A 22,665-nucleotide genomic window follows, 5' to 3' on the forward strand; every position below is an offset into this window, starting at 1 on the left:
TTCTTTCCCTCGCACCGGTCCCTCCACCTATTCAATGTGGGATTCTAACTGTTTATGTGAGAGGAGGTAATGTACCATATTGAAAGTTATAATTTTCCTGTAATGAAAACGTATTTCTGATAGGGGGGCTTCTCGTACTTCCCATTTTTCCTCCTCACTGAAAACTGGTGTTTCCATTTTGTGCTACAACTCAAAGTGATAGCGAGGTAGAATTGAATAAAGGGAGGCACATATGTAATGAGAGTATGTAGCACTCTTATTGGTGGAGGGTTGTCACATGATTTGCATGAAAGCAGTATCAGAATTAGTCAACTCCAATGGAGGGGAGGATGTGGCATGTGTAAAACATTTTTGCATATAGAGGGCAGCACTGAATTAGAATAGCTATTTTTGTGAGAAGAAGTGAGTACCTATTGGAAATACATTTTCAGTAAAAGAAAATTATAACATTGAGAGAACTTTAGTGATCATTTTACAGGGTGAAAAGTGTTCCAGAGAATATACTTTTCAGTCACCTTTGTATAATAATATTTAACCTAAAATTTACAACCATTTTAACATATATATATAGTGATACTTAAGTTTAAATTTCATTTTCCTTACTATCTGCATGATCAAAACATTTATCATATATATATATATGTAGTGTTTTTCTTTACCATGTTTCATTCTCATCAAAATAATTTGTTGAGAGATATACAAAAATGTGAAGTATTTATTTATCAGTTGTGATTCTTGGCAAATGTAATAGTGAATTATAAGGTGTTCATTTAGTTGAATTTAGTAGTTAATTTTAGTAAGTTTTATCTGACACAAACTTGTTTAAATGTAAGGAAGATATCTTAGTTCATTGCTATTAGCAATTTTATTTTCAGAATATTAAGATATCAAAAAAACCTGTTTTAATTTAAAAAAACATGATTAATTAAAATTAGCTTTAAGTCTTGTCTAACTTTTACAGGTGAAACAATACCATGATATAAGCTCTAAAAAATGTACTTAATCATTATTACTAAACAAAAAAAGTAATAAATATATAGGAAAATTAATCCTTTACTTGTGGTTGATTTGTATTCTGGGTATCTATGACTTTTAAGTAACATAAGCAAAACAGGCTTTTACCATAGTTCATGTTTTTGCTAGATTTTATGTGTATTTTGTAAACTGTCTGATTAATGTATTAAAGATTAATCTGTTGCTCTAAATAATCACCTTCATAAAGGTATATGGCTGGGGCTACAATGGAAATGGGCAGTTGGGACTAGGGAACAATGCTAACCAATCTATTCCATGTCAAGTTACACATCTACAGGCAGTAGTAATACAGAAGGTAGGTTTTAGAGAAAAATTCTTAAAAGTGAGACAAGTTATGCAAATGGAATCCTAATATTAAGATGGTTCCTGTGCTACTTACAAATTGAAGATCCAACTAGATGTTGGATTTGATCCAAAGTAAACTATAGCTTGTAAGTTTCTAATTCCTCTAGACTAAATTTCATAAATCCATTAAAAATTCTGAAGTATGATGCTCAGTTTTTATTATTATTGGAAATTTAAGATAAACTAGTGTATAAACAAATTTGTAATTTTTGTTGTTGATAGAAACATATTTAAGTAAAGGGATAAATGGAATGTTAATGGGTTCAATATTGTTAATATTTGATTTTTATAATCTTTTGTGCATAAAATTATTCAAGACATTTTCCAATAAACCAGTTTTTTAATATACAGTATACGGACAATGTAATTAAACCCAGACTGGAGTTAAACTAAGGAAATATTTTGCTATGAAAATCACAATTACTTGTTTCAATATATGCGAAGTTTACCAAGGATTATCTTCTGCAGAAGGTTTTAGTTGTATTTAGAATGTGTTAAAAATACCCGAAGAAAAACTTTATAAGTATTAAAAATTAATTAGAAGACATTTTGAAAATTATTGAAATTACATTGTATTTGGTTAAACATGTGGAGGTTGCTGAAAAAAGGTAATATGTAATTTTGTCTCTTGAGTTGAATGTGGAAGATGTAGTAGAATTGAAACACTCTTCCACATGATGAAATTATAACATGTTTTGAAAGTCTACTGATTTATCATTGCCATTTCTATGTATGATACTGTTCCTTAACTTTTGATCAATCCACTTTGTTTTCAAGCAATTTTGCTTCCAAAATTTTGAGACACAGATTAAGAATTAATTGCAGATTAACATCGGCATTACAGAAACATCTTTAGTTCATAAATATATATTTTTTGATATTAGTAAATAACATGAACATAGTAAAACATAACTAGTAACTACTATTCATGATGTTAGAAAAACATGTAGGTTCAAAAAGTATTGATAGAAATGAATAAAATCCCTATAATCCAAGCACTTTGAAAGGTGGATCTTTCTTCTTCTGGGGCAGTTTGCCCCTGAAGAAGAAAGGTCCACCTTTCAAAAGTGCTCAGGTTATAGGGTTTTTATTCATTTCTAGTAACTACCAATAATTTTGTACAAAATTATTTTCTCATTATGCATTTGAAGATTTAGAAAATGTTCAATGATGATGATGTGCTATTGAATCAAATAATGTTTATTTTATGATTTTAAACTTATTTCCAGATAGCCTGTGGATATGCACATACTTTGGCTCTGTCAGATGAAGGGGTATTGTATGCCTGGGGAGCCAATTCATATGGTCAGTTAGGCACTAGGAATAAGGCTAATCAAGTAACACCAGTTAGAATTGCTGCTGAATTTGGGAGGTAAAATTCATTTTGCTGTTTAATTACTTGTTAGGTTGTTTTATGTAAATTTTAGATTTTATCCCACTCAGGCTTTTTCCTTTTTAAATTACGTACAGGTGGGAGTTCTAGCACAATTGAATGGAACAACTTTTGTTGTTTCATCTGGATTATTGTGAAATATTATTTGGATTAAGGCCAAAAATATGGTTACTAGTGAGGGAACTCAACTGATGAAACAATGCATTATAATCTTTATAAGTAAAAACATAAGAAAAATATATTTAACAAACTGTACCCAAGCTGGGATGTTGGAACAGAAGTCGTTTTTCCTTCTGCTTTCTGGTCTTGAGGTGTAGATGGTTGGAACCCTCCTCCTACTGAGGACCTGAAGATAAATACCCAATTCCATCTGGTTTTGGACTGGAGTTGACCCACTGAATACTATACCATCTGTAAACACATGAGGGTAGGTGGGAGCATCAAGGCTAGTGGTGAGTGAAAATTGTGCACATAGAGAGCAGCACAAGTCAAGAAAAGCTATTATATGATTGGAGGTATCTATTGAAAATACATTTCCAGTGTAGGAAAATGTTAACTTATGTCAAGTAATTAAAACAGCCATACCAAAAATTATGGTTAATTTTACTCAAGACTTTGAGTACAAAAAACAAAAGGCAAGACCCACATGTGAGGAGTAAGTTTCTTGTTTTTTTTGTGTATATTTTTATTTATTGTTTTAAAAGTAACTAAAATTTTAAAAGTAGAAACTTATCATGTTAGATAAGAAAACATAAAGAGAAAATTAAATAAATTTCTCATTGCAGTACATATATGAACTTATCTGTTCATTATGTAATTCAGTATTTTGTTTATAAGTTATGTGCTTGCTGGGTGATTGCTCATTTTCTTATGCAGGTTTAGTAGTTAGACACAGTTCAGAGAGCAATAAAACATTAAAATTAAATGAAAACATATGTAAACTATTACAAGCCTGAGGCTGCTTATGATATTTTCCATTATAATATGCAATAATTTTAGAAGGACACGAGTAATTTAGATTTAGATATCTTTGTAGTGGTTACATGTTTGGTCAAATAGATTCAGCCTGTATAGAATTATGTCAGAGAAAATAACAGATAAAATAGTTTTAGTGAGAAACTTTTGGTATTCATTTAGGAGGTTTTAGAGGTTATGTTAATGAAATATGCAAACTAAAATGAAAAGGAATTTTGCTCTTAACATGAAAATCACCTTGCACTCAGGTTAGTGTGAATCAGACTGATGAAAGTAAATTCAGAGACAAGTCTTTTATAGAAATACTTTCTTAAAAATTCTGATTTTTTTCCTGTGTTCAACATACTTGTAATGTTTACTAAAAGCTTTCCAAGTTTCATGAAGATACAATAAGTAAATTTGAAATTATAGAATTTGTAATACACATTAATTGTCCAAAACTGGCTTGGTACAGTGGGCTAACCCCTTGTATGTAGGGTTAAATGGCTGTGTGTATATACTTATGTTGGAATGTACTACTAGTTATAACACATTTAAAAGTTGCACAAACTATAAAAAATATACTTAAATCTGTAGACGATATCGGGCATGGTTTGAGGTTAAAAATACTGTATGTAAAGCTTCTCACACTTCTATTATGTACTATTTAGAATTTCATTACTGATTAGAACTTTTATTAAATTAGTTTAGTAATTAATATTGTAAGCCTAAGTTCCGATATGGTACATTACCTCCAGACACATAAATAGCTATTCTCGTTCAGTGTTGCCCTCCATACGCAAAACATTTTTTCGCATGCCATAAGCCTTGAGCATCCCACGTACCTTACAGTGAACAGGTTCAATTGTCTCTCCTTGTAAATCATCATGCGACAACCCTCCACAAATATGAGCACGACACACTTTCCTAATGCATGTGATTCCCTCTATTCGATTCTACCAAATTATCACTTCTTGTTTGGTAGTACTTGTGTCAAGACATTTTTGTAGTGCTCTTCAGTCAATTTTTTTTTCTTTGCTCAACTTTGTGATTTTTTTCTTGTTATTATTCTGAAGTGGATTTTATTTCTTTTGTTTATAAATAATTATTGACTTTTCAGGTAACTTATTTTCTTAGTATTTAATTTTTTTTCCTCATCAAGCAATTGTGTTTGATTTTATCATTATTGCATAATGAATTCCAAAGTTCAGGTTATTACTTCGGAGATAATACCTTCTACTAGCACATTCACAAAGGCTACAGATGGGGGTGACTCATCTTTGGACTTATTTACTGTCATCTGCCATGAGATTCATTGTTATATGAGTAAACCTTCTTCTCCTGATCTTGCCCTTATTCCTCCTGAACATGCTGAACCCATTTGGGTCGATGAGGAATTTGACAGCCTTTTTTTCTCCATATGATTCTGCTGTGTCTTTTAATGCCTCTACAGCTGAATCAGCTTAGCATAATACAGCTTTTTTTAGATATGATTTCTCAGGTGTGTTCTGTTTTATTCATTTCCGTGATTTCATATAATCCCTGTCCTACTTTTTTACGTGATACCTCCTCCTCCTCTTAGTATTTGGTTTTCCTCTCTTTCCCTGATATTAGGGTTCATGCTGAACATTTTGTTTCTCAGATGGTTGATGGTGCCAGCATGCCTCGCCCTCCACGGGCTTCAGATCAGTTTCTGTTGGCCTATAATCAGGCTGAATGCCTGTTTCTTGATTCTCAACAGACATAATCAATTTTGCCCATGTGGGGCAAACCCTGATCATCCTGTTCATTTATTTTATTTCCAATTTTCCTCCCTTCCTCTAACCCTATCGACTCTCCTACAGCACTTATCTACCATCCACCTCCTTTCTGAGGCTATCAACATAGATCTTGAAGGTTTTTGAGGGATAACCTCTCCCTGATTATCTCCAAGTTGGCACACTTGTCTTCTTTGGCTCTATACTTACACATGTGGTTTCTTTGTTGTTGGGATCTTCTGGGAAGAGATGCTGCTTTGTCCCAAGTTTGTTTACCACTCACTTATCTCTGGGATTTATGTATATCCTCTTTTCTACAGCAGTATTATTTGGTAATATTCCTGAGACTTTGGAATCCCATGTGGAGTCGATGCAAGAACAAACTATCCTTTCTTCCTTGGTGGATCATTTGTCTCATTCAGAGACCAGATATGCCCTATTACTGTTTCCCATCCAGCTCTTTCCCCAGCCCTTACCTGTTCCTACCCCCAGAGGTTCCTAATCTCGTCATTTTATTCGACACAGATGGACACATCACCAACAGTACTGGTGACTGTCCAGTGTGTTCAGGTCCGGTAGGGGCTCACTTGACCAGTTTTGTTCCCCTTTGGTGACTTTTTGCCATAGATCTGTGGGTTATTCGGGTATTATTTGAGGGACTTGTCATCCATTTTCTTTTCCCTCCTTCATTGTCTCAGATACCAATTTCCTATCCATTGCCTCATGATCCTACCACCAGTCAACATATGTCTGAGGGAGTATAAGATCTTCTTTCCCAGTAGGCCAGTGAACCTGTCATTCATCTTTCTCCAGGTTTTTGTTCCAGACTGTTTGTGGTTCCCAAGAAAACTGGGGGCTGGTGGTCTGTGATAAATTTGTCCTACCTCAATCATTTTTTGGTTCTATACCTATTTACCATAGAGTCTTTTATCACCCTTTTACCACAGGGTAGTTTATCAACTTCCCTCCCCACCATTCGGGCTGGTTTCGGCCCCGCATGTCTTTTGTCAGGTGGTCAAGATTTTTGCTCAACATTTGCATGCTTAGGGATTGCATTTCCATCATTACATGGATGACTGGCTTCTGTTAGCTCATTACAAACAGGAGGCTGCCCATCACACTCATCTGCTGCTCCTGGAGGCAGCTCATGTGGGTTGGCTAATCAAATTAGAGAAGTAATTCCTTATACCTACTCAATGTCTTGTCTATTTGGGTGTCTTTTTCAACACTCATCTCAGTCAGGCCTAATCTTCTCCCCTTTGACTTTGTTTGATGGAGCTTTCAGTTCTACATGCCCTTATTGCTCCCTCTCTTACAGCTCACAAGGTTCTATTGCTTTTGAGGATAAGGAAGCCCTTATCCCGTTAGGTCATGCGCATATGAGGTCTCTTCATTGGGCTCTGTATGACCAATGGAATCTTGCACGGGATCCATTGGAAGCTCCTTTTTCCCTTGTAAGCGATCTGCATCAGTGGTTGGACAAGGCTCATACTTTGGCAGATGTGTCTGCTTCTTACTCCTTGTCCTGATATACAAATCTTCATGGATGCCTCCTTTCAGGCCTGGGTGGTGTGGGTCGATCAGCAGGAAGCTTCAGGCCAGTGGTCTTTATATCAACATCTTGAAGCTTCAGGCTATATGTTGTGCTTTGTATCATTTTCTTCATCTTGCCAGGAACTATCTGGTCATAATCCATTCTGATAATTCTACAGTGGTAGCTTATATCAATCACCAAGGTGGCACCTGTTCTCATTCCCTTTGTGGTCGAACCTTGTGATTTCCTTTTTTTGGGCCCACATGCTCGGTATTCATATCCTTGCATGTCATGATCCAGGTGCATTTAATCTTGTTGCAGATCCTCTTTTTCTCTTTGACAAAGTTTATCCAATGAAGTGATCTCCCGATCCTCTTGTTTAGTGGGGTACTCCTCACCTGGATGCATTTGCCACATCCCTCAATACCAAGTTATCTCTGTTTTGGTCTCTGGTTTCTCATCCTCTTGTTTTGGCTGTTGATGCATTCAGTCAAGACTGGACCAACAAATGCCTGTATGTTTATTCTCCCACCCATCTTCTTCACAGGGTGATTTTGATCATCCACACCACTCTATGTCAAGTCCTTCTGATTGCTTCATACTGGTAGGCACAACCATGGCTTTTGCAGCTTCTCCAGCTCCATCCTGCTTCTCCATTACTTCTTCCTCTTACTCCATCTCTTCTATGTTAACTTCAGCCACTGGTGTTTCATCCAGCCTTTCATATACTCCATCTTCACGCCTGAATTTTATCTGGTCCCTGGTGAGAAGATACAGTTTGTCCCAGGAGGCTGCTTTTTTTTTAGATTGTTCCATTTGCCTTTCCTTTAGGGATGTTTATCAACTTAAGTGGAATGTTTTTTCCACCTTTGGTCTTTGGGTCAAAGGTTTATCAGGTGCCTTATCCCACATTTATCCCAAGTACCGTAAAGCTTTTACTTTTCCTACCCTTTCCCTATTGATGTATTCTTTCTGGATTAGACATCCACCTCGGTGTGCAATCCTTCCGGATGGGAATGTTAATGTTGTTATTCACTGTCTCACTTTTCCATTTGATGCTCAATTTTTCACTTATCCCTTAAGACTTATATCCTTCTCCTAATAACCTGTGGACATCATTGGTAGAATTTATTTGCCATCGATGTTTCATGTACTCTATATCATTCCACATATATTCTCCTTTATCCTGATTGATCTTTCCTTTCCAAAACTTCTGTGGATCAGGAGGGTAAATCATCCCTCCTGCCCATTTCTCTGCTTTTCATTTCCCACCTTTATCCTCAGTCTGATCTGGATATGCTACTATGATTCATTTGTGCTCTTTGTTGTTATGTTGCCTGCATGGCTTCCTTCCATGGTACCTGTTCTTGCCTATTCATTCCTTGGCAGACATCCTCTGTTTGTGACCTTTCTCTTTCCACTCTGACCAATTGGGTTTGAGTTTTAATTTGATTGACATATTCTTCCTTATTTTCTTCATGTAATTTGTTTCAGGTTTCCCTTGGGATAAGTTCTTCAATCAGGCATGTGTACTACCCCACATGCGTTCATATCTCACTAATTGCATTGGATCTTTATCTTTGGGTTATGGTCTTTTGCCTGTACCCATTCTTCAGACTTTGGTGAGACTGAGAATGGGTAAGTTATCTTTTATACATATATAATATATATCTTCTTTTTCATGTGCTTTTCCCTTTTCTTTTTTTTACTTGTCTGGATCCCTCTCTATGACAGGTTGTACCTGACCAAGTATGCTTCTCATAGTTAACTCTGCACTGTCAGGCCATGTTTACTGCATATTTCTAATTTCCATGGCCATAAAATGCTCACTGTTGAGATGGGGTGTTCCACAAGATTGCTTGTATGTTTTTTCCTCGCAATATATTTGCTTCATTGATATGCCCATCCCAGACCATACTCACCCATCGATTTCATGGGTAAAGCAGAAGGGGACAACTGCCCATCCCTGCCATGCCTTCAATTGAATATATCAGGTATGGTCTGCTTTTCAAAATACCTTTTTCGTGGTTGCCCACACTGTCTCTGGTGTTGACATTCCTCCAGACTCTCCACCGAATTTTTCCCCTCCTTTTAATATCCCAAGGAAGTTATTGCTCTGGGGTGGTGATGACTGGGTTTTGGACTGTAGTTGAATTACTGACGGTATGATCCTCATCCTATCTCTGCAATGATGTCAGTTCCTGGTGGCTAGGCTTTGGATGCAGTGGACTTACCGTGTATGATCTATCGTGCCATAGCCACTCTACACCTAGGGGCACATCTTTTTACTTACACCCATATTCAAGTACTCTGTGGGATTGAGATTTGTTATGTGGTAGTTTGGATCCCTATCCTACCTGTATGGATGTGCTCCTCCCTCATTCCACACTGGGCGAAGAGTATATCTGGTACAGATGTGGTGTGCTCCTCCATGTATGATTCTCTACTGTGAGGGTCTATTCTTTTAGGTGTTCTTCAGATGCGTTCGAAGAATGCTTCTTTGTTTTTCCCTCACACTGGTCCCTCCACCTGTTCAATGTGGAATTCTATCTGTTTATGTGAGAGGAGGTAATGTACCTTATTGAAAGTTATAATTTTCCAATATTGAAAATATATTTTCATATAGGTACTTACCTCCTTTCATACTTCCAACCCTTCCTCCCCACTTAAAACTGGTTTTTTAATTTTTTGCCATAACTTGAAGTAATAGTTTGGTAGAATCGAATAGACAGAGTTATGTGTGTTGGGAGAGTGTATCACACTCTTATTGGTGGAGTGTTGTTGCATGATGATTTATATAAGAGAAGCATTGGAATTTGTCAGTTCCAATGGAGAGGAGAAAAAAAGACTTGTGGCATGCGTAAACATTTTTTGTGCATATAGAGGGCAGTACTGAACAAGAATAGCTATTTATGTGAGAGGAGGTAAGTACCTGTAAGAAATGTATTTTCTGTATAGGAAAATCATAACTTTTGTTGAAATTTGCCAGTTATAAATATTTACAAAATAGTAAATATATAAATGTTTTCTTTGTTGGAAAAGTAATTTTATTTTTGAAAAATATTACTCATTATTTTATTTTTTTACATAAGTTGTTTTTTTCTTCTATCCAGTCTTTTTAAGAAATATTTTACTATTTTATTTTGCTGTTATTTAAATACTGCAAAAAAAATGGATGATATGATAAATTAATTGGAGTTGAAGTTAAAATCTTAGTTATCTGTTCATCAAGTAATTTCAAGTATATAAAGCAAAATTATAATTATATATACTTATTCAACTTATTCCTATAACATTTGTGGATTCATGTGTGCTGATGAGTTGAAAATTGTTAAATATTGAAATTATTTCAGATTTTCAGTTGATTTGAAATATGCATTCACTTATTTCTGGTTTTGTTATGCTATCCTGTTATTTGAAATGCAGGTTTTGCTGAAGCATGTTTTACCAGTATTATTCAATGAAATACACTTCAGTTTTCTAGTCTTCTGATTAATGTTTGATTAACATTACTGAATAATGCTTTGAATATAAATTTATATCTTTCAGAATTGTGGAAATTGCTGCCTCTCACTACAACCACATTTCAGCAGCTTTGACTCAGGCATGTAAAGTGTACATGTGGGGACAGTGTCGGGGTCAGTCTGTAACTGTTCCTGAGGTGACTTCCTTTCACTGCTTGCACGATGTCTTTGCTTGTTTTGCATCTCCTGCTGTCACCAGCCAACCTATGGAACTAGGTGAATAGAAGTTAAATTATACCTGTACAACCTAAAAGCTAGGAGACAGGAGCTAGGTTTTGTAAATTTTAGTGTTTACTGTTTAAATTTTAACTTCTGATATGATCACTTGCTTCCATATACTGAAAGCTACTTTCCTCTTGAAATTTCACTAATCTGCTTAAGAAACTTGTATGTCACCAGCCTTGTGCAAATTCCCACTTAAAATTCATTTGAATCACATGAAATTGTGCTACTGCATGATGATATATCATACAGCTAAACCCTCTACCAATAGAAGTGCACACCTTCTTGTACAAATGCTCACTCTACATTCACTTGCAAAATATGTCATTCTTTTCCTCAGCATAGTTGTGTTTATTTTTGCTGAGATTTGTTGAAGTAGGTACTTCAGCAAATTTGTATTTTCAACCTTTTAATAAGAATTCACAAATTAATGTGAATTTCTTTTTCTGCTAATGTGAGTACGAGTATGACACATTGATACCAACATTTAAGAAGTTCTTGCCTATGGAGATTGTGAAAGCCATCGTGTATTGCAAAAAGTGTCACTCATGTTGAAAACACAGTAAGAAGAAGAGTACTGTCACATAGTCCACTATGTGGTGGAGTCCATGTTGGCACCTGGACCTTTTTCCATCTCTTCCATACATTTATCTTCATAGATTTTGAAGCTGAAGTTGGGGAGGACAAAATGGAGCAATTTTCCACCCTATACTTATCTACCTACTGCACATATCTACTTTCCCATCTTGTAAGCCTTCTACCTGTTGTTTCCTTTCTTCTCCCCTGTTAATGGAACATTCAGCACTTACTTCAGTGTTCAATTCACACCCGCTATTTTATGCATTATCCTTCCTGCCTTACCAGGTAACATAGACATTACTGTTTAGATATGGTTTATTCTTCAATAACATGTCCACATATGATATTTTGTTTAGAACTAGTTCATTACTCGTTAACTAGTACTACTTAGACTATAATGTTTAATCATAGTTACTTATTCCTTAACATTTATTACATATTATATTATATTTCATCATAGTTCATCTCTCTTTCACTTGTACACACAGACATTGATGGTTGGTCACATTTACTTATTCCTTACCATGTAAGAATAGATGTTAATGTTTTGTTACAATTGCTTGTTCTTTCACGTTTAGCACATAGTCGTTGATATTTTGGTTTATTACTCCTTGATATATCCAAAGAGTACATAATTTTTACATCTAGCTCATTATTTCTTCACATGTACCCTTGGTAGATAATGCTCAGTCTTAATAGATTATACCTTACCATGTGTACATAACTATTAAGGTTTGGTTCTAGTTCTTACTCCTGTTCCACATAGAAGTTACTGTTTTGACATTATTCGTTACTCCTTAATATGTAACTCCTTGAAGTTAATGTTTGGCACAGTTCATTACTCCTTTACTGGTACCTAAGGATATAATGTTTAGACATAATTAATTCCTCCTTGGTGTATTGATCCTTTCCATATACACAACAGTTGATGTTATTTGTGAAGTAATGAACTATAAATACACAACAACATCTAAGTATACATGTTATTGTGTATTTATAGCTCATTACTTCACATATAACACTCAAAATATGTAGTTTAGTCATAGTTCCTTAATCAGTTGGCATTGTAGTTAACTCAAGCTCCTGGGTCCTGTACACACGAGAATTCTTCAGGATGCATAAGATTTGACCCCCAAATACCGAATACACACTGAAAAACTTTCCATACGCAAGGCAAGCACAAGTACTTTGCTTTGAACTTTGTACCATAACAAATTAAACAGCATACAGTTTGCACACAGCTGTCCACAATCAACTTCCAATAGGTTTCATCAATGACAATAAATTGCACAAAAATAAAGTATGTGAAAATACCACATGATTAACCCTTTCACTTTGGGTTGGTCAAAGTGTGCATGTCACAACCTTTCACTGAGTTAAATTCAAACTTTAATTAAGCTGCTTTATTATCAATGTACAGAATAAATTCAGCATCATAACATAGATAATAAACCAATGTTTAATATTATTTAAGTTTGAAATTCTTAATTTTATGACAAAATACTTTTAAAATATTCTCAATCTCCCTATCATGAGAACTGTGATTTTTTTACCACCCCTCCAAGAAGTACGAAATTTAATGTAAATTACTCATGTTTTCATCATTCAGGCAAAGCATAATTTACATAACCTTCAATCTTATTTGGTTACAGAGCAATAAGATAGAAAATCAGACCCCTCTTGCCATGCCCATCTGTCATCACATTCTGTTCTTTAGAATTTGCCAATAGTTCTTTCTGACATTTAAGACTATATTATTTATAACCAATAGAAAGCCAAAGTTTATTTATAACCAATATAAAGCTAAAGTTTTTCTTTATCAAATGATATGTTATATTATGTTGTTGTCTGTACAGAGAATTGTCTATTTTCCTTCCAGTTCAAACTTTATTCCCAGAGTAAACACATCAACAAGATTAGCTGAATCTTTATTGGCTTTTGTTGCAAGTTAAAAAGCCAGAAAAATTTTGATAGTTATGTAACATTGTTTCCTTTTTTGCAAATTATTATTCTGTTTTCTTTGGTGCATTATTTAATTAAATGGAAATTATTTAATGCAGTAGTTGAATTAGTGTAAAAAGTTTCAGTGACAGTCAAGAGCAAAAAAAAAGAAGACCCAGGTAAGTACTTTATTTCTTGTTTTTCACGTGTATTCTTTATTTATTATTATAGAAATAACTAAGATGTAAAAATGGAAAACTTTTTAGGCTAGCTAAAGTAAAATAATTGATAATTATATTAATAATTTTTATGAGGTACGTTTGTGAGTAGTCCATGGTTTATGTAATTCGATACTGTAATGCAAGCTCCACATTTGCCATGTGATTTATAACTTATCTGGTGCAAATAGTAATTAGACACAGTTCAAAGCATAAACAGATGTATACTTTTACAAGCTTTAAACTACTTTGGATAAATAATTGTGGTTTTTTGTTACAAATTGCAGTCATTCCAGAAAGAAAATAAGGGAAATTTATAATTATTTCCAAATTCTTTATGATGGTTACGAGGTCGGTCAAATCAATCAATCTCGTATAGAGTTAGGGTAAATAAAAAGTTTGTCAGAAAAAACATTTGATATTTATTTAAGAGGTTTTAGGGGTTATGCAAATGATATTTGAAAATTTTCATCTGAAGAAAAGTATTTTTAATCTTATCATGAAAATTACTTTCTGAAACGGTACCACCTCTGCTTCCCCATAGCTATCTTGACCTTCACCTGCCTTTAGGCATTTGTAAACCTTATGAACAGTGCACCATTCTTTTATACCCCTATATTTTTTGTGTCATTACAGCAGCATGTGCTGATTATGTGACAACCTTCCACCAATCCTATTGTGCCCTCTCTACTAGGTATTGGCACTATAGTGTTCAGACGTGCATTTTCAGTGGTTCTTCAAATGAATTTTGCAACGTTTTTGTGTGATTTCTTGCTAGTTTTCACTTTTAGTTGGAATTACTTATTTATTTCGTAGTTCCTTTACTATTTTTTTTACAAAGTCTGCGTGGACTTATGAAATCGAATTTTCATGTGGGGGATGAAGAAATTTCTGCCAATATGGACAAAACTCATATTACTAGTCCACAGTGGGCCAGCATAGCCAGGTGGTTAGGGCACACGACTCACAATCTGACGGTTATGGGTTTGAATCCCTGTACCACCAAACATGCTCGCCCTTTCAGCTGTGGGGGCATTATAATGTGACGTTCAATCCCACTATTCGTTGGTAAAAGAGTAGCCTAAGAGTTAGCGGTGGATAATGGTGACTAGCTACCTTCCCTCTAGTTTTACACTGCTAAATTAGGGACGGCTAGTGCAGATAGCCCTTGTGTAGATTTGTGTGAAATTCAACCAAAACAAAACAGTCCCCAGTGCAGCAATTTGCCGATGTTGGTGGAGTTTGATGCTTTTGCTGCTTCTTCTGATCATTCTCCCTTCCCCCAGGACCATGCTTCTGAGGAAGGTTTTGTCAGGGGGAGGCTGATCTCCAGACCCTCCTGTAGTCTACCTTGGCTCGGTTGTTGGCTTCAGCCTTGTCCCTCACCACTTGAATTTTGTGTTGTTGGGTTTTACTCGGGAGAAATGCATTACTTGCGTGGGGGTGTCTTCCCCTTTCATAGTTACGTGAACTTTGTCAGGCCCTGTTTCTGCATGAAATAGTCTTTGGGGATCTTCCCGAGTTTTTGGAGTCCAGGGTCAATGTTGCGAAATTGCATTTTTCTTTGTCCTCCCTTACTTCTCTTTTGTCTTGTCCTACTGATTGTGCTCCAACTTTGCCAGTTCGAGTGCCCCTTGCACCTTCCTCTTTATCCTACCCTTTACCCTACTCCCGACATTCCCTTTCTTATGCCCATTCTTCCTGTTCATCTCAGCCTCACCATTATTGGTGAGGGGATGTTTTTCCACAGGCAGTGAGGACTAGGTTGCAACTCTTTTCGACCATCTGGAAGCCCTATACGACTGATCCATGGTTGGTTTGTCAGAGGGTCTGTGCATTCAATTCGGGACACCTCCTCCCCTGTTCTCTTTCCCGGTTTCATTTCTTTCTCCTTTGGATAGTATCTTGTCCAGTCGTCTAGCGGAGTCAGTTCTCAATATTCTTCACAAACATGCTTAAGAATATGTGTTACCTGTTTATCCAGGTTTTTACTCCCATCTGTTTGTTGTCCCCCAAAAGATGGGAGATTGGAGACCTGTTATCAATCTATCCTGGCTGAATGCCTTTCTGGATACACCTTGATTCACCATGGATTCATCCTACCTCTCTCTTTGGTGGGTTTTTTCTCTGGGTTTTTGGATGACCAAATTCGACATGACAGATGATTACTTTCATGTCCCCATTGCTCAGGAGTCATGTTGTTATCTTTGATTCGTTCATGGGGAGGATGTGTTCCAGTTCAGTACCCTACTGTTTGGTCTTGCCTTGGCTCCTTATGTGTTCTATCATTTTGTCCATGCTTTTGCATGCCATCTTCATTCATTGAGTTTTTCGACTCATCATTACATAGATGACTGACTCCTCACCTCTTCTCGAGCACCATATCTTTCTGCTAGAGAGGTTTTCTCTCTCCTTTGGGGACGCGGGCCTCCCTGGAAGCTCTCATTCTGTTGGGTCGAGCACACATTTATTCTCTTCAGTGGATGCTTCTCAACCAGTGGAACTTCTCCAGTGATCCCTTGGACCATCCTATTAACCCCCCTTCCCTGACATCAAGTTTGGTGTCTTGACAGGACTTTTACTATGGTTGGGGGTTCCTCTTTCTCCACCTTGTCCAACTCGCATCTATTCACAGGTGCTTCTTTGGTGGGTTGGGTGGCTTCCCTCAACTCTCTGGAGATTTTGGGTCAGTGATACATTGATGAATCTACTTATCATATCAACCACTTGGAGCTGTTAGTGGTATGTTGGACTCTTACACATTTTCTCCCACTCTTACAAGAGCAGATGTTAATGGTTCATTCCAAACAATTTAACTGTTGTCAGTTATAACAAGGGGGTTCCAAGTTCAGTTCCCTGTGTTTTCTCACTCTTGACCTCTTTTACTGGGCTCACAGCTATATCATCACACTTATGGTATGTCATGTTCTGGGTGTTATGAATCTGGTTGCAGACCATCTGTCCTGCCCCAACCAACTTCTTCCTATGGAGTGGTCCCTTCATCTGGGGGTTTTTTGGTGGCTGTGTTCTTGCCTCAGTATGTCTCATATTGATGCATTTGCAATCCAGTGGAATGCCAAACTTCCTTCTTTCTGGTCTTCTGTCCCGCACCTCTCAGCTCTGGGGGTAGATGCATTCAATCAGGATTGAAGAGGGCCTTCATCTCTATGCTTACCCTCCGATCAGACTCCTCTCCAGGGTTCTTTCTCTTGTACAGACCACTCCTTGCTGTGTGTTGCTAGTTTCTCTGTATTGGCCCAGTCAGTCATAGTTTCCTTTACTTTGGCCCTTACTGGAGCAGCAACCCTTCCATTATCTCTGTCCAGATCTCCACTCTGGCAACCTCAATCAGACGTATTTTATCTGGCACATTGCCTTCTCTCAGGAACTCACTACCCATGTAGCTTCTTTGCTTACCCAGTCCATACATCCTTCCTCATTGTCTGTGTATCAGTGTCGTTGGTCTATCTTTCAGCAGTGGTCCAATTGCCGGGGATTCTGATCTTCAGTTTCTCACTTGTCCAGGTTTCTTACCTGGTTATTTGATGAAGATTTGTCTGTCTACTGTTTCTTGTTATCATGCTGCTCTGTCCTTCACTTTTTGCTTCTCCTGTTTTCATAGATTCTTCTCCGGCCCTGTTATTTCTATTATTTTCTGTTCATCTGCCCTGTCCATTTAGGCTTCCAAATTGGGATCTCAGTGTTGTTCTTCGTGCCCTAGGCCTGTTCTCATTTTGAAACTGTGGCTACGTGTTCTTTGTACCACCTTTCCTTTAAAATCTATTTCCTTCTCTTTCTTACTAGTTGTCATGGTCATTCTGATATTTATGCTCTTAATGTTTCCCACACCCTTTACGATGCTGCTTATGTTCTCCTTTATCTCAACCGTTCTTTCCTTCCCACGACATCTGTTGCTTGTGAGGGTTGTTTTGACTTCTCTTTCCCTTACTTCTATTTCCAATTTATGCTCCCATTTTGATCCCAATTGTCTTCTTTGTCCTGTCCATTCCCTTTGTTGTTATATGTCTCAAACTGAAACCTTTTGGTGTTCCCGTTTTCACCTTTTTATACACTGGAATCCTTCTGTTTCTCGTCATCTTTCTCCTGTTACCCTTACTGGATGGGTTTGGCAATTCATCTGTCTAGCTTATTCTGACTTGTCAGTGGAAGATTGTCAGCTGTTTAATGTGTCTTCACACCAGATACGCCATGTTACTTTGTCTTTAGCTACTCGGATCTGCTGTCCTTTGGAGGAGATTATAGAAGCAGGAATGTGGACAACTCCCAATATGTTTGTCACACATTATTTGCACAATATTGCTGTATCCTCCTTGGTCAGGTATGTTCTGTGATGATTCTGTGTCTGTTCACCTTTAACTGGGGTGAGTTGAAATTTTGGTTTCACTTATACATCCTTTTGTTTTATCATTTCAGAAACAATTGTTTTCCTTTGCCTTTTTGGGTCCCAACTGGTGGTGGGTATTGCCTGGTCAGGTATACTGAATCGTTTTATACCAGCACTTACTCCACTTTTTTCTATGCTCACTGTGGACATGGGGTGTTTCTGTAAGACCACCGGATACTTTTCTATAGGTGTATCTATATATATATATATCTCCTGAGGACCATCACTCATGGACTTCATGAGATAGGGAATTTTGCCTATCCCTACTGGTCCATGATTCTATCAATCCAGGTCTTTCTACTTTTCAAAATAGGGAAACGCAAGCACCCATTGCACTGTCTCCGGTAGGTTGTTCCTCCAGACCCACAATGCGTCTTCCCACTCCTCTTTCTTCAAGTAGAGCAATGGGGGTCCTTGCCACTTCTGGTTCCCAGTCGCTGGAGTGGTGGACCGTGGAGGTTTCCTCACAAGTGGGTTTTGTACAATAACAAAATCTCATAGCCATATGTACTCATATGTACAAGAGAGCTATCATCGTTACGCTGCATATTACACATATTTCATGGCATGAAATCTCTTATTCAAGGTGCTTCTTCTGGATGTTTTTTCTCAGATAGATCGCACTTGATATAATCCAATGTATACCAAGGGGCTACCCCTGGATGTTTTTGCCTGGGTGGACCTCACTTGGCTATCTTGTTCTAAATCCAAGAAACTTCCCCTGGATACCCGGGAAGACTGCACTTGTTAATTTTACAAACTTTTGCAAGATGCTTTCATGTTGTTTTTGTCCTTGGACTGCACTTGGCCTATTCATATACAGTCCTCTAGTTCTAGCCACATATTCTCTTCATTTCCACCCTATGTGTCTTATCTTCTTTACTGGGTGAAGAGAATACCTTTTCCAGAAGTAGTGCTATACCCCACAGGTGTGCCTTGTATTCTAATAGTGGCATACCTGCTTTTTTCATAGTGATCACTCTCCACTTGATTAATTGTTTTTGTACCTTCACTGCCCCCTCCACCTTCCCAATGTGGGATTCTAGCTATGGGGGAGATGAGGTAGTACTGTTTCGGAAATACATGTTCAATTAAGGAAAATTTTAACTTTCAAATCATGTCATATGAGTTCAGATATTCTACTGTTTTATATTTCATAATATATAACTTGATCAAACTTGAAGATGGTGTACAAATTAAGAATTATGGCTGTATTAAATGTTTGTAATACCCAGAAAAAAAGGAGCTTTTATACAAGGGAGTTTGTTAAAATTTAACTATATGAAGTTTCATTTCTCAGTATCTCTGTAAGTCAAGGATCAGTCCCAAAAATATCCAGTTGAAAGTTCACTATTCAAGAATATGGAAGTGTTATTTGTCATTTATTAAATTGTATGGATATTTTAGTATTTTAATAGTCACACACTTTTTGTTGTCTTATGTACAGGATCTACTACAATACAGTTTTTTTAGCATTAAGTTTTATAGCTTTTTTTTTTGCAAAATTTTGTCATCATTTGTATCATTATTTAATTTCAAGTGATTGTTTACATATTAAATGACTTGTGTCTCTTTTTTTGGGGTTGAATTTATTATAGTACAAATGTATATTCATATACTTTAATCAACTGAACTCCTGGGTTGGGTTTCCTGGTACCTAACTGTTGACCAAAACTGTTTTCATGAAAGTTAGTTTTAATAACAGCTTTGTATCTGATATAATAGTATCTGGTCATTTTCCACTATTCACCTGCTGTTAATCCAGTCTCAATGAGAATTACTCTGCATATTAGGTCCGATATTACAGAGAATTAATTGTGGATGTTTATTATGAACAGATAATGTTAAAATGTTTACTCTCAGTTTGGTTTTATTGTAAATTTCAGTATATTCATATTAGATAAGGCACTGGGAAATGTTTTGATTGTCATCATTAGTGTACATCAGATTTTTTTATTATTTTTGAATACATGGCTACTATGATGTAATTAATTTTCTTGCTTATCACCTCAACTTCTATAAGTACATATGTAAAAGGATGTATATTTAAGAATATTTTATATCTGTGAAGCCTTTGTTTTATAAGCAACTAAGATAAACAAGTACCACTGAGTAAGTAATACAATGCATTTAAAATATATGTCATCTGCATACGTTGTTTTATTTATCTTTCAGCAGTTTTTATGTTCCAGTTTATATCCCTCATTATGTATATAGTATTTTAAAAACTAAAGTTAAACTACCCTAATGGTACTTGTACTAAAAGTTACTTACATTTTTTGAAACAATGACTAACCCTTAAGTATTTGCACAATGGTTTACACTTAAATACTTACTTGATCTTTTCATGTACATATTTCTTTGGAAAGAGCAGTCACATATTCTACCAGTCAACTTTTCAAAGCAATATATACTCAGTTAATGCATCCTCTTATGTGTATCATGCCTGTCTGTCATGTTGCCATAGTTCTGAAACTATCCAACATTAGGGAAATGGTAGATAATTTACATGCTTTTCCATAATCTATAAATGATCCTTTGTATTCTGTAGATCTCAAAGGTTTTAATTGTTTATGAATGTACTGGAATAAATTTGTAATTCATTAGAGCATTTAAAGACCATGAAAACTTAAAGAAGTTACATTGAATGTTCTACTTCCATGAACCCCATAAAGGCACTTTTCTGTTGTTTTGATTTGAAGAAGGCATTTCTTATTATTTTTAGTAATTAATGCTTTTGATGTTGATTGAGTAATAAAATAATAGAAGTAATTAAATGATATAAAAGCTCTTAGTTGGAAAAATTTGTCTGGAGATGACTTGCTACTGTTGGTCAAAACATTTTTTTTTTTCATATCAGTAAAACAACTAAAAAACCTGCTACTTATGTCATTGAATCTTTTGATGTTTTGGTTCCCATAGTGTATTGAATTGAAATTGTTATTCTTGTGGAGTGAAGTATTTGGAGATTGTCTCCTCCAGAAATGAATGATTTTTTACTTAACTTTTTTTGTATATGCCATAAAATACATGTGTAGTGTTATGTGTGTGTTTGAATGTAGTTGTCATCACAACAAATTTCCTGAAATTTTAATATGATCTGTTATTTCTAAAACTTTATCTAGAAAAAATGTAAGAATTAAACATATTGCCACCTGCTATTCGTGAATCAGAATATTTAAATTTATTCTCTTACTAATTTATCACTTTTTTTAGAATATTATGCATGCATATGTGTGCCATTTGATCTTTTCACTTTCTCATCAGATGTTTGTATGGTGAATACAGTAGGAGATAGCCTTCAACAAGCATTTGATGATCCTGTAAGTATATCAGTAGTTTCAGATTGCCTTTAGAATTTAACCAAAACAATGTTTTGTTTATCCTAATGTAGAATGATATGATTCTGTGCTAAATTTTCACAACATCTGTCTTTTGATGCAGATTTGGATCACACTTTGAAGTAATATCACCTTTATAGTGAGAATATACACATGATGAACTTAGGTTGTAACAGAGATCACTTATCAGAACTTTGTATCTTCTATGTATATTTAGTCCTATGTAGTGCAATGGAAAAAATAGCAGCAAAAATATGGAATAGAAGTTCTTTCATGTTAAGTGCAAATTCAAAATAATCTTCATGTTATTACCAATAAACTAACTCTAATTAATCATAGTTATAATTTTAAGAAGTTGTAATTTGATAAATATTGCCCTAGTTAATGTTTGTAGAGATGATTTCATGAGAAAGTGTTTACACATAATGTGTGAATTTTTACAGAGTATGAGTGATTTGAAGTTTTCTATAGAAGGAAAAGTTGTGCATGTTCACAAGGCCATTCTAAAAATAAGGTAAGTAGTATTGTAAAGGAAGTTACCTAATCATCTTAGCCATAGCTCTCATGCAAAAACATCCACAAACTTTTTGCTTTGAAAATACTTCAATTGGATATTTTTTAATTTGTCTTTTTAGTGCTTGGATTTGTTCTATCTTGCAAAAAATTGCCTGGGGATATTTAACTAAGTAGAATTGCAATAATTTAACATTTTAGTATTGGGGAAGTAGAGAGTAGAAAAATAAATGTATGAGGTTAAACTATAAATGTGTGTAGAGTTGAGCTAATACATACTTGTATAAAACTGAATTATACTTGTTTAAACTACATGAATTATACAGGTAGAAATGAAATGCACACACACATATAGTTAGCTGAATTTTATAAATATGCTAAATTTTATTATTGCATAAATGTGAAGAGCTCATTAATAGCCTGAATTATATATTTTTTGGTCATTTTTTAATAGGCAATGACTTTCAATTCCATGTTCATTTTGGAATTTTTTATAGATCATTATACTAAGGTCTTTTATTACTTGAAAGCTTTTTTGAACAACAAAGAAACTATAAACTGATAAGTTGACTTAATAGTTTCATTCTGAGATTACATTCTGATTATAAGTATTATTTTATTACAAGTTACAGCTCAAATACACAAGTTTTTTACTGTTAAAACTTTTGTACTTGAGAATGATCATACCAGTAGTTGAAATGTTGTACCTGTTTTTAAAATATTCTACCTTATTGTAAAAGCTGTAACTTGTAATAAAATAATAATGATAAATTGACTGTTTTGTACATATATATCATGTAAGTCTATGGATTTAAGTTTAATTTATTCAGCACAACAATATCTTTATTTTGTTACATTAGTTTTAAGTTCTCCAAAAGTGAACCAGTAGTTTAATTATACATGA

The 22,665-nt window shown here is 35.4% G+C and overlaps 1 protein-coding gene across 6 annotated transcripts in view; it reads left to right on the forward strand.

Moving 5' to 3' along the window:
• LOC106464810 (RCC1 and BTB domain-containing protein 1-like) overlaps positions 1–22,665 on the forward strand; it is a 67,497-nt gene that overhangs the window by 33,688 nt on the left and 11,144 nt on the right. For all 6 annotated transcript variants that reach the window (XR_002611930.1, XM_022393116.1, XM_022393091.1 and 3 more), the window contains exons 6-10: positions 1,223–1,330; positions 2,610–2,752; positions 10,568–10,758; positions 21,175–21,230; positions 21,692–21,762. Coding sequence is in view for 5 of the 6 variants with exons in the window: in XM_022393116.1 (XP_022248824.1) it covers positions 1,223–1,330; positions 2,610–2,752; positions 10,568–10,758; positions 21,175–21,230; positions 21,692–21,762 (569 nt within the window). In the remaining variant the exon portion in view is untranslated. The remainder of the gene's footprint in view (positions 1–1,222; positions 1,331–2,609; positions 2,753–10,567; positions 10,759–21,174; positions 21,231–21,691; positions 21,763–22,665) is intronic.

The sequence above is a fragment of the Limulus polyphemus genome, unplaced genomic scaffold, assembly GCF_000517525.1.
Source record: "Limulus polyphemus unplaced genomic scaffold, Limulus_polyphemus-2.1.2 Scaffold63, whole genome shotgun sequence".
Lineage (NCBI taxonomy): Eukaryota > Metazoa > Arthropoda > Merostomata > Xiphosura > Limulidae > Limulus > Limulus polyphemus.